The 12,849-nt window shown below is 36.3% G+C and overlaps 1 protein-coding gene across 2 annotated transcripts in view; it reads left to right on the top strand.

Annotated features, from left to right (window-relative positions):
- The window catches only part of ZC2HC1A (zinc finger C2HC-type containing 1A), a 54,387-nt gene that overhangs the window by 20,052 nt on the left and 21,486 nt on the right, over positions 1 to 12,849 (top strand). For both annotated transcript variants that reach the window (XM_036437285.2, XM_036437286.2), the window contains exons 5-7: positions 2,574 to 2,722; positions 7,926 to 8,025; positions 8,858 to 8,957. In XM_036437285.2, the coding sequence (XP_036293178.1) occupies positions 2,574 to 2,722; positions 7,926 to 8,025; positions 8,858 to 8,957 (349 nt within the window). The remainder of the gene's footprint in view (positions 1 to 2,573; positions 2,723 to 7,925; positions 8,026 to 8,857; positions 8,958 to 12,849) is intronic.

The raw sequence follows: 12,849 nt of genomic DNA on the forward strand, positions 1-12,849 counted from the left end.
TCTGTAATAATGGAACCTGATGAAGCATAGTCTATAAAAGTTTTGCTACAAAATAATGTTGATAGCAAGCCTTTAGGCTTATTAATACACATCCGTGTTGAACATTTTTATCTCAGTACTTCTATTTAAACACTACGATATCATTTTAAAACTATTGTAGCAACTATTAAATTTTAATATTCCAGGAAACATTTTAATCGTGCTCACTGTGAATTGAAATGTAGTCATTCAGTAAGATTCACACAGTGATGTTGCTTAGTTCTTTGGAATCTTCTCATCTGGGAAGGAAGAAAATTGTAACATTGCTTAAAAAATATATAGTTCGTGTGAGGAAATTACCATATAAACCGATATACCTAACTATGCCCTAAACTCACGCATTATATTTTTTCATTGAGTGGGTAAAAGGTGCTTATTATTGTTATAAAAATAAACAAGGCAGGCTGCTGGCTGCCCCGTTTGAGTTGTTATGATACTAATAGGTTTAAAATAGCACATTTGACATTTTGACATTGATTATTAGAGTAGCCTGAAGAGGTGGTTATTTTAATGTAACAAGTTAACTGCATCAAAATTGTGTTAGTATTTTAGATTGGGATTTATTTCTTTGTAAAGAGAACTTTCTTTAGAAAAATCTAGATATGATCATTTTTAATGTTTTATTATAGAAAAAGAAGTTGGCAAACTTATTTCTAAAAGGGCCAGATAGTAAATATCTTAGGCTTTGCAGGCAATACTCAGCTCTGTTTCCCCTACTAAAAGAAATCAACCACAGACAATATGTAAGTAAATGGGTGTAGCTGTCTTCTAATAAAACTATTTATCAAAACAGGCAGCTGGCAGAACGGATTTGGCCTAGGGGCCCTTGTTTGCCAGCCTCTGTTCTAGAATAATTAACTTTAATGTTAGGTGTGTTTCTGGAATGACCCAACTGGGTTTGGGTCTCTTTTAATTCTCCCTAAATTTTCCCCATGAAGTTGAATTTTCTCTGTTTTGGAGGCATTTGTATATATCACACCTTACTCAACATAGCTATATTTCTCATGTTTACCTAGGTAAGAGAGCAAGACTTCCAGTAGTTCAGCATGATTTGGGCTATAGAAAATTTAAAATATCATAGTCCTGACAAAACAACTTCTTTGTTATTAGAAATTTTAGATTTACTCACTAATTAGCAGGACAGATTTCTGAGCTTCAAATGAGTATAAATTTAAAGGTAAACCACTATAGAAAAGTAAACTTGTTGAAATAGAGATTTTTTTGACACTGCTAAATTTTTATAGTCATGTCTTTTCAGTGTCTCAGTTGAGATCTTTTATAGTACTACAAAATTTAGTTCAGCTTGGGATAATTTAGAGATTTAATTTTAAATAAATTTTATTTATAGTATACATTGCATTTTAGAATATTTTATCATGGAAGCATTCTCTCTTAAATTTGAATGGATGTTCAATAATGGAATCATACCATTGGGCTGAATTAATTATGTTGAGATATATTGCTTCTTTCATCTGTTGGGACTTCTAAAAGATAATAAATACAAAGTCGATTAAAACTATTTTATGATAGTTTTCCTCTAATTGAAGTACAATATTTTAATAGATGATCCTAAATTTTAAAATATATTTTGAATGTAATGTGTTATTACTGCCTAATTAATCTAACATATAAAAATATGTATATACTAGAGGCCTGGTACATGAAAATTCATGCACTGGAGTGGGGGTGCCTCAACCCAGTCTGCCCCTTCTCATAGTCCGGGAGCCCTCATGGGTGAGAGGTGACCCATCGATCAGGGGAAGGCGATGCCCCCATTACACCTCTGCTGGGCGGCCCGGGGCAGCTGGGCAGCTGCCATCCAAGGCTTGCCTGTACTTTGGGCCGGCTCTGGGCAGCTGGGGGGCTGAGGGAACTGGGGGACTCCAGAGGCAGGTGCCTTGGCAGGGCTGAGGGGACTGGGTGCCACCATCTTGTGGCTGTGGGCACCACCATCTTTGAGGGCGTGGCAGTCAGCATATTGCCTCCTTATTGACTGTGGTTGCTGCATCTTTGTGAGGGTGTGATGGTCAATTAGCATATTCCCTCTTTATTAGATAGGATGATGAAACATGGCATTATAGAGGTAAAGAGAAATAACATTTTCCCTCCATATTTGTATCAAGGATTTATACTTTTTTTTCCCCTTCAAATTTGATTCTAAGCTGGAAGAACATGGGACTTTATTATATACCAGAGGCTTGATGCATAAAATTCCTGCAAGGGCCTTGGCCCCCGCCGCTATGGCGGCCACCTCTGTCTTGATCCCCACCTGCCCAGGCTTTGTCCCAAAGGAAGGATGCCCAGAAGGACATCTGGTCTAATTTGCATATTATGGTTTTATTATTATAGACTAACACTTTTTGCTTAAAAATCTTTATATCAAGTTTGGATAAGTCAGATTGAGTGGTTATAAGGAAGTGAGAGATTTTGTTTATTAAATATTACTTATGCTTATGTCTTCATATAAACTTATAATTCATTATGTCCTACTTAAAGTATTGTGTTAATAATTGCTTCTTTTTTTTTTGTTTTAGATTATATTCAGTGTCCATATTGCCAGAGGAGATTTAATGAAAATGCGGCTGATAGACATATAAATTTCTGTAAAGAACAGGCAGCACGTATTAGTAATAAAAGCAAATATTCCACTGATGTCAAAGGCAAAGCAACTTCTCGGACACAGGTGAAATGTGCTACTTAATCATGTCCACAAACAAATGAGAAAATGACTTTTTCAAGTTAACTGTTTTATAGAACATTTAAGAATCATTTTCTCACCTGCTAAAATTTATGTATTACTGTTCAGGGATTTAGTAATAAATTTGAATGACTAATTGAAAGAAAATAATTACAGTTAATTTAAAATGGACTTGAGTTAATAGAAACTTGTAAATATATAGATTTTGAAGAGGTATTAGGAAATATGTAAGAAAATAAGTTAAAAATTGGTGAAGCAGGTACAGAGGAAACCAGAGGTGATAGAGGAGTAAGAAAATGCCAGTCAATTACCTACATGAAAATCATGTGAGTGTTGCTCTGGCTGGAGTGGGTCAGGTGGTTGGAGCATCATCCTGTGTACTGGAAGGTTGCTGGTTAGAGTCCTGGTCAGGGCACATGCCTAGGTTATGGGTTCGGTCCCCAGTCAGGGCAGGTACAGGGGGCAACGAATCAATGTTTTTCTCTCTCTCCCGCTCCGGCCCCTTTCCTCTCCCCATCCATCCCCTTTCTTCTTCTCTAAAATCAATTATTTAAAAAAAAAAAAATCATATAAGAACTGAATGTTTCCATGTTATGTATGAGTAATGTTTCCATGTTATGTATGAGTAATGCTATTGAGGGAATGAATGTAGGGTCAAATCCAAATTGCTAATTTTAGCCTTTATTTCTTCATTTGTGCAGTGGTAATTTCCATGAGTATTGTGAGAAGCAGATGGAATAATGTATGTGAAAGCATTTAGCACACTATTAACCATAGAAAGCTTTTGTTATATGAAATTGATTTTTACAGTACTATTGGTTTTCTTAAGCATGTTGGAAGTATAAAAATGTCATAGTTCCAAGCAACTTTCATTCTTTTATAAAGCTTTCATTTTTAAATAAATTTTTAGTACTATAAATCTAGCAGATAATAAACCCATTTCTCTTGTTACTTACAAATAAAACATTGAATTAAAAGACTACATTACAATTGGGGTCTTCTTGAGAGAATTTTTTCATTAAATGTTTGTTAATATTACTGGAAATAGAACAAACACATCATTATTATTTTCACTGTGGGGAAAGAACAGTGACTCATTTTGAATGATTTCTCAAAAGAGATGTCAAACACATATCTTACATATATAAACAGTTAATGACTGTAATACGATTTTTTGTTTTGTTTCAAGAATAAAATAATCAGTAGAGCAACGGAAATACAATAGGATGTGTATATGCCAACAACTTTATTCCAAATAATTGATAAATGTGAAATCCTAGTAGTTGATTTTCTCACCTTAAATCAGTGTTAATTCCATGTCTGGTTGTGTATGTTCATTTTACTCTAACCCCATATTTTTTAAAAAAAATATATTTTTTATTGATTTCAGAGAGGAAGGGAGAGGGGAGGGAGAGAGAGAAACATCAATGACGAGAGAGAATAATAGTTCAGCTTCCTCCTGAACCCCCCAACTGGGGATTGAGCCCACAATCCGGGCATGTGCCCTGACCTGGAATCGAACCATGACCTCCTGGTTCATAGGTTGATGCTCAATCACTGAGCCCTGCTGGCCAGGCCATATTTTCATGTTTCTATTCATTTAACAAGTTTTTATTGAGTACCCTGTTTGAGTCAGATACTGTAGCAAGTACTGAGTATATATTAGTAGACTAAATACAGTACTTTTTCATAAGAGGTTTAGATGCTCCTTATCATATTTAACAGCTGTATTTTCATAAGCACACAGTATTATCAGTCCTGAACATTTTTAGTATTTTGTTAAAAATTGGTCTAAATAGTACCTTCTGCCATTTTATAAGAAACTAGGGGCCTAGTGCATGAATTCGTGCACCTTGAAAGGAACTGTGGGCCGCGAGGCTGTGGTAGGCACAGGGGCTAGTCTCTGCCCATCCTCTGTGCCCCCACCTGGCTCCTCCCGCCATGGCCGCTGGTCCTCTGTCTGCCTGCAGTCCTGCTCCTGTTGCCGTTCCCACAAGCTGATGGTGCCGGCCCCACTCAAACCCACTGATGGCGCAGAGCAATTGGGGCTGGCGCCGGCAATGGGTGCAAGTGGTGGCTGCTGCCCGATCGCCCTGCAGGAGTAGGGGGAGGTGGAGAAGCCCTCAGGGGTGATCGGGGCCAGCAGCCGCTGCTCGGACCCACTGATGATGCTGAGTGACCGAGACTGGCGCCAGGCACTGGCAGTGGTGTGAGCGGCAGCTCTGGTGGTGGCAGCAATTGGTGCCCACCTTGTTCTGGTGCCTCCACTCACCTGCTCCATCATCCCATAGTGACTGATTGTTCAGTTGTTCTGCTGTTTGGTCTGTTTGCATATTAGCCTTTTATTATATAGGATTAATGTCTTCCACAATCTTTAAGCTTTTCCATTAAAGAAAGTCTTTTAGTAAGTAAATTTACTAGAGTTGTGATCAGCATAAAAAAAAAACATACACAAAGGAAATAATTAGCACCTAACAAATACTTATGAATGAAAGAGAAATATACACTGAGTGGGCAGATTATCATGATCTCTGAATGCATAATAATCTGGCCACTCTGTGTATATTGATTATAATTATATTAAAAGAAAATTATTTCTTCTGAATGAACTTATATGAGATTGTTGATAGCTAGTCATCCTGAAAGCCTTTCTAATGCTGGTAGAATGTCAGCTAGATGCTATGGGATAGATAAAATGCAGCTCAGGGAGGAAAGAGTCCCATTATCTAGGGCAGGGGGACAGCAACCTACTGAGAGGCAGGTGAATAATCTTTAAACAAGAGGCATTCAGAGTAGCATGAGGATTCACAAAGGAAACTAACCTGACTAGTTCTTGTTTTAAGTAACAGGAGCTATTAGAGGCGATAGATAAGGTTGGACTACGTTTTAGGGACCTCAGGAAACAGTAAAATTGAGTAAAATCATAGAAGGCCTAATATAGAGAGCAGAAAAGCAAAGCACTGTTTTTTTTTTTGCCTTTTTCAATTTCTAAGCCATTAAGTTAATAATAATAAATTCTGAAAGGTACATAAAAATATATATGCTCTATATATAGTTTTACTAGGCCCTTTCTGCTTGTTCTCAACCTGAAGGCTTGACCTCTCACTATGCAATGCGTCCCCCTTTGTGTATGCAGCTCATGAGTGGGCCACCAATTCTGTTTCTTAATTCAGTTTTATGGACCCTGATTTTAGTAGACATGTCTCTGGTATTTTGACAAATCTTTTTTAGGTCTTGTTTTCATATTTATTTTAAAATATTTTCTAATATCTTCATTGATATTTTAGTGGGAGAGACATATGAACAGATGCTCTTTTATTTTATTATATTGATATTTAAAAATATTTTTATTAATTTTTTAGCGAGAAGAAGGGAGAGGGAGAGAAAGAAACATCTGTGAGAGGGAAACATTGATTGGCTGCCTCCTGCACACCACTTATTGGGGAATTCAGCCAGCAGCCCAGGCATGCGCCCTGACCTGGAATCTAACCGGCAGCCATTGGGTGCATGGGACAATGTCCGCCAGCTGAGCCACACACCTGCCCTTTTAAGTCAGAAACACCTCCGCTCTGCCCAGGTTGCTCAGTTGGTTAGTGTCATCCCGGTATGCCAAGGTTGCAGGTTTGATCTCCCCTTGGGGCACATCCATGAATCAACTAGTGAATGCATAAGTAAGTGGAACAACAAATTGATGTTTCCCACTGCTTCCCCTCCCTCCCTCCCTCCCTCTCTCAAAATCAGTTATAAAAACCCAAACAAACCAGAAAGACCTCTCAAGTTTTTAAAGAAATTGTCTACAGCTTATCTCCAAGGTCTTCTAGTCATTTGTTCATCTGATAGACAGTTATTGAAGGTTTTCTATTTGCCAAGTGTGCAAGAAATTTTAATTTCTGGCATAATAGTTCCAAATGTGCATGGTATTTGAGTGTGTATAAGAGACCCTTTTATCAAAAAATTTTTTTAAGGTCACATACTGAATTTCAGAGATATGTTTGAAATTTGTGTTTAGCTAGCAACTTTTCAGTAGTGCTACTACTGATTATTGGTTATAAAATATGATTTGACTTTTGAAAATCAGGTTTAAAACGCATTTTCAGATAAAGTCCTAAGCACTAAATACTGCATTAGGCTAACTCTCAAGTACACACACAATGCAGTAATCCTATGTAATAAAAGGCTAATATGCAAATCATCCACGAGGGAGTTTATCCAACCAGGGATTTGACTGCTTGCTATGATGTGCTCTGACCACCAGGGGATAGTGTAGAATGAAGGAAGGTCCTGGCCAGCCCTGATCACTGGCCAGGCCTAGGGACCCTATCTGTGCATGAATTTTGTGCACCGGGCCTCTAGTATTGAAACTTTATAGTGAAGCATTGGCTGGCCCTGAGGTGGCCTGAGTCTTCATTTCCGTTCTTTTGTTCAGTTGGGGTGTGTCCCTGGGCAAGTGCATTTCTTTATGTCAGGTCAGGTGATTGATAAGATAGTTTTGTATTTAGTAAATGAGCAAAATTTGGCTCATAAGAGACAGTGAAATAAAATTAATAGTGATATCCCTTGAGAGAGTGGAGCACAAATAAAAATAACATAAGCTGATGTGCCTTGTTCTTTCTTAACCCACATCCCATCCCTCTGATGTGGTCTGGTGAGGATGGGAAGCCAGACTTGGCTGTCTCTCCACATTAGGGCATCCGAAGGCAGCTCTTGTAAACCTGTCTGGGTTGATATGTAATCTTAGGCATGTGATCAGTAAATGTGGCTGGATTATACATACGAAATATAAAACCACACCCAGGGACATGCTATATCCTGACCTTTAAAAGTCACTCCACCCAGTGAGAAGCATTAGGTGTCTAAGTTTTTCTGTTAACATTTGCTTGGTGTTTAGAATCTAACATCGAGGAAATATTTCCCACTAAACATTTCCCCTATGAACTGGGAAAGTTGCTTTCTGTTTATTTTAGAAATGGAACATCGTAGCCAAACTTTCAGTCCACCAGTTTTGAGAAGGAACATTTTGGGAAACCTCTCTCTGAGGTGACACTTTCTAATCTGCACTTTCTCACTTTGGGCAAAAGTAATGAGTAAAAGGATTGCTCATTGAAGGGAAGGGAATACTAGTTGTGAAACAGTAGTTTACAATTGATATTAAAAATGATGATGAAATAATTTATTTTCATTATTTTAGTATAAGCCGCCTGCTCTCAAAAAGACAAATTCTCCTGGGACCCTGTCATCGGGATCGTCACGATTACCACAGCCAAGTGGCAGCAGCAAGACTGTTGTAGGTAATGACAGCCATGAGAGAATTCGTTTCCTTTCTTGTTATTGTTTACAGTGTTAGTAGAGAAGGAAATGAAGACATAAGGAAATGAAATTTTATTCGGATCATTAAAACAGATTTATAATTAATTAAAAGATAGGGTAAAAATAAAGTAACTTTCAATAGCTTCTACTTTAGGTGTTTATTGTCTTAGCTTCAATGAATATCCTTGATGTTGTTAATGATATAGGATTTGTTCAGAGTAGACAACCAAGTTCTTTTTTTTTCTTTCTTCTTAATATATATATTTTATTGATTTTTTTGCAAAGAGGAAGAGAGAGGGATAGAGAGTAAGAAACATCGATGAGAGAGAATCATCGATCAGCTGCCTCTTGCACACCCCGTACTGGGGATGTGCCTGCAACCAAGGTACATGTCCTTGACTGGAATCGAACCTGGGACCTTTCAGTCCACAGGCCGACGCTCTATCCATTGAGCCAAATCGGTTTTGGCAACCAAGTTCTTTTTTTTTGATTCTGTGACTATTTTTTCCTCATTTCAACCTATACTGCTCTGAACCGGATAATTGTCCTTAATATACAAATGTTTAATGGTTAGAAGACAATATTGACCACTGAAGTGTACTTTTATTTGTATGTAAATTATAAGAAGTATGGAAATTAGAAATGAAGGATACTAGATGTTCCCTGGAAATTTCATTTTTTAAAGAAAAATAATTCTTAGTTGATAACAAGTTTAGATTTATTACCAGTAATCCATTATTTTTTTTGTCAGATGCTAATTTATGTGATTTCCCCCCCAGAGTTTCATTAAAACTAATACCTTTCTATTGTAAGGTGTCTCTTCAGGTAAAGTGTCTTCAGTTAGCAGCTCACTGGGAAACAAACTTCAGACCTTATCTCCCTCGCATAAAGGGATAGCAGCCCCTCATGCAGGGTAGGTTGACATTGAACCTAATTCATTAATGACATATATGTATAAATACTAAGGTTTTATTTTGTTTAGATAATTGGCTTTTTCATTAACCTTAATTTTTTTTCTAAGTTCACTTGTCTGTTAATATTGCTGCTCAGGACCACACTCATTGCTGGCGAGGCTCTAAATTAGTATACTCCCATTGGAAGGAAATCTGCCTAACATTTATCAAGAAGTTTGAATACTTCTAAAGTATTTCTATATTTGATTGAATAATTTTACTCGGGGAATCTAGCTAAGGAAATAATTTGAAATATGGAAGATTTTTTGTAGTAATCATGATTTAGTAAGAATTATGTATCAGGCACTGTGCTAGACATTTTACACACATTTTTATTAAAATCACCCTACTGCTGTATCATGAGAGGGCTCGAGAAGGAAAGTACTTTGTTCAAAGCTGCACAGCTGTTAAAAGTTAGAAGCAGGGTACAGATCAAGGTCTCTTTAGCTCTAAACATTGGTCTTTTTTCATGTTTTTATTACCATGTAAAAAATATAAAACCACCTAAATGTGTCTAGCTTTGTTTGAAGAGCAGATGTTTTAAGTTAACAAAGGGATATTATGCAACCATAAACAAATATATAAATCTTAATAAACCGATTCTGCTATAACATGAGTGAAATGTAATATACAAACTCCATGTTTGCTATGATAGAAAGTAGAAAAATAGATGTAGACAAAAAAAGACCAAATATGCTGAAATAGTAAAAATGGTTGATTCTTTTCATTTTATTTAATACTAAATACTTTTTATTTTTCTACAGTTTTATAAACATGATTTTCAGTAAAGTAGCATAAGTAAGCTTTGAACAATTATGTTCCTGGGGGAAATTATTGATAACACTAGATATTTTAATTAGTTTTAATTCAGGCCTGGCAGTCCACTAACCTCACTTTCTTCCATTTTGATGTCAGAAAGTTAAGGATTACCATATGTTCATAAACATGCAAGATGATGTCTATATCTTTAGAAATGCTGATAAAGTTGATAGAGGAAATATAGCCCATATTACTTTCAGATATAGGTTATCACTTTAGTTTTTATGTAGGAAATATACTGGCATATCAGGGTAAATATAAAATGAGAATAATTGCCTTTTGTGTTCTAATTTAGATTATGCAGAAAGTGCAAGAACTAAAAGGAATTTAACTTCTTTTGTAGGAAAAGAAGAACAATGTACTAACATCTGATTAGTTAAATGTTTTTTCCTTTTTGTTGTGCTTCCAAAAAGAAGAGACATGCTATCCTTAAGAAAGAGAGAGGTTATCAGTAGAACAGGTAGTTGAAAAGTAAAAGGTTCTCAGCTTACAGTGATAAAACTGATTTTTTTTCTTGCTTCTCTACTGATAAATCAAGTATAGACATAGCTATATGTGTTTAATAAATAAAGTATAGACATAGCTATATGTGTTTTAATTTACAAAGCCTTTCTAACTACATCACAAAGAATTACCTTCCATGTTAGTTTATAGTTTTTTTTTTTTTAAATATATTCTATTGATTTTTTACAGAGAGGAAGAGAAAGGGAGAGAGAGTTAGAAACATCGATGAGAGAGAATCATCGATCAGCTGCCTCCTGCACATCCCCTCCTGGGGATGTGCCCGCAACCAAAGCACATGCCCTTAACTGGAATCGAACCTGGGACCCTTCAGACTGCAGGCCAACATTCTATCCACTGAGCCAAACTGGCCTCAGTATAGTTTTTGTTTGTAGTATTATTTGTAGTTTCGTTTGAATGTGATTATGAATTAAAAGCTGGTATTTTCAGGACCTCTCCTGTCATGCTGGTAATTTAATCATTTGGCAATAGTGAGTTGCACTGACACCCTGTATCCTTAAATAGGGCGAGTGAAGCTGGCTGGTATAACCGAAAGGGACGCTGACTTTGAATTAGAGAACGAGGCTTCTGGGCCCAACTTTGCCACTAAATAGCTTTATGCCTTTGCCTTTGTGCCTATCTCCTTTCTGTCTCACTCGGACCTCACCTGTGACTCGGCTTAGATCATGACAACTGACCTAAGAAAATCTGATCAGCATTTACATCATCCTTTGGAGAAAATGTTTTACTGACAAGCAAAGATTGTGAGCACACATTTTATGTTATGTACCGCTTATAATACGACGAAGAGTTAACATTTCTGGTTCTCTCACATCATATTAAACTGTCAAACATAATTATTCAAATCCCAATTGTCCATTTATATATGATCCTTACATGTTACAGGAGTGCCTTTAGATACTGGGAAGAGAGCTGTGGTGTTTGCTTCTGGCTAATATATTACTATATGAACTGGAACATAACCAACCATATCACATATATTTCACAGAACCATCCGTGGCTCCTGTTGAGTGGCAGGCTTCATTCCCTTTTTAGAATTATTGAGGTACGATCTGTTCATGCCAGATCATAACCTTTGATCACAGCTCTGTGTGTCTGCATTGCTTGCAGTTATAACCACAAAGTATTGGACAATGCCTGGCATTTAGGCACACACGTTTTTGACAAGTAAATAAAAAAGTAACGAATTCATAAATTAGATCCCTTATTTGTCAACCTGTTGGCATATCACAGAATCATGGTGCCAGTACTGATGGAATAATGACATAAAGTTTGTACGGCAACTATTCCAGTGACACAGGTGATTCAGGACAGAGTTAAAGTAATTAAGACACCTGGCTAGCTGAAATGTTTAAGAAATTAGGCATCTTCTGAGGTTAGTAAAATAGTTTCAGTGACTTGGAATTATTTTAAGCCTATGTATATACAGAGTTTGCTCTGTTCAGCTTTTTATGGATACCAATGATCTGTAATATTTAGCTTATATTTGAGTCAAACCACAGACAAATTCTGTTTGCTAATTAACTTCTCGACAACCTGTTGATCAACCAATTTTAACAGTTTTTTTAAGCAAAGCATACACCCAAAAGAAAATTTTCCTTAATCTAGAATTTGAGAAGTATTATGAAATGCAGAGCTTCAAAATAAATATTGCCACATTTGAATTCTGTCACAGAGTTCATAGTCTTGCCTTGAGAACTGTGTTTTCTTAATGGTTAATTACCAGCTTAAATAGATGTCTATCTGATAATTTTCAGTAGCTAAAATATCAAATTTCAAAGCTTTACTTCTGTTACTGTGAAAAGCAGAAATTTACCCTGAAACAACAGAATGTGTATAAGAAACATTTCTTAATACAAAAGTTGAATTTGGATTTTCATACTTTATATTGACAATAGTAAGAAATAAATGCCTAGTTTTTAAGTACATTTGCATTACCTTCCTGCTCCGATGGCACAGTGGAGCACTTGTGGGAGAGACTGTCTAACCCGCTAAGCCTAACTACTGGCTGCTACCTTTTGCAGGAAAAGTTGGCCACCCCTACCTTAGAATAAGTAAATGATTGTAGGTAGTAGATATTTATAATTTGAAGGTTAGAATAAGTAAATGATTGTAAGCATTAGATATTTATAATTTGAAGATAGGTCTTTTTAAGTATTCTTCATTTACACCCAAAGATGGAACTGTTTTTTTTTTTTTTTTTTTTTTTATTTAAAAAAGTCAGTATGGCTCTCCAGGAACTTTGGCTATAGATTAGGATTCTGTATATCAAACACAAAACTTTTTTAACCTTTATTAATCCAATACTTTTTGATGGTTGAATAGAAAGAACAGTGAGTGATTGAAAATATACTTTCATATCAATTCTGACTAAATCTAGATGCCAATTTAAGGACATGTCATATGAGATTGAAATCCTGTGTTAAGTTACATGATCAGATTGCCAAAATGCCTGCTATATGGGAGTGCTTCGTTCGCTTCAAAATCCTCCTTTGTTTTCCTTAGCAGCAG

The sequence above is a fragment of the Pipistrellus kuhlii genome, unplaced genomic scaffold (assembly GCF_014108245.1).
Source record: "Pipistrellus kuhlii isolate mPipKuh1 unplaced genomic scaffold, mPipKuh1.p scaffold_m20_p_14, whole genome shotgun sequence".
NCBI classification, from domain to species: domain Eukaryota; kingdom Metazoa; phylum Chordata; class Mammalia; order Chiroptera; family Vespertilionidae; genus Pipistrellus; species Pipistrellus kuhlii.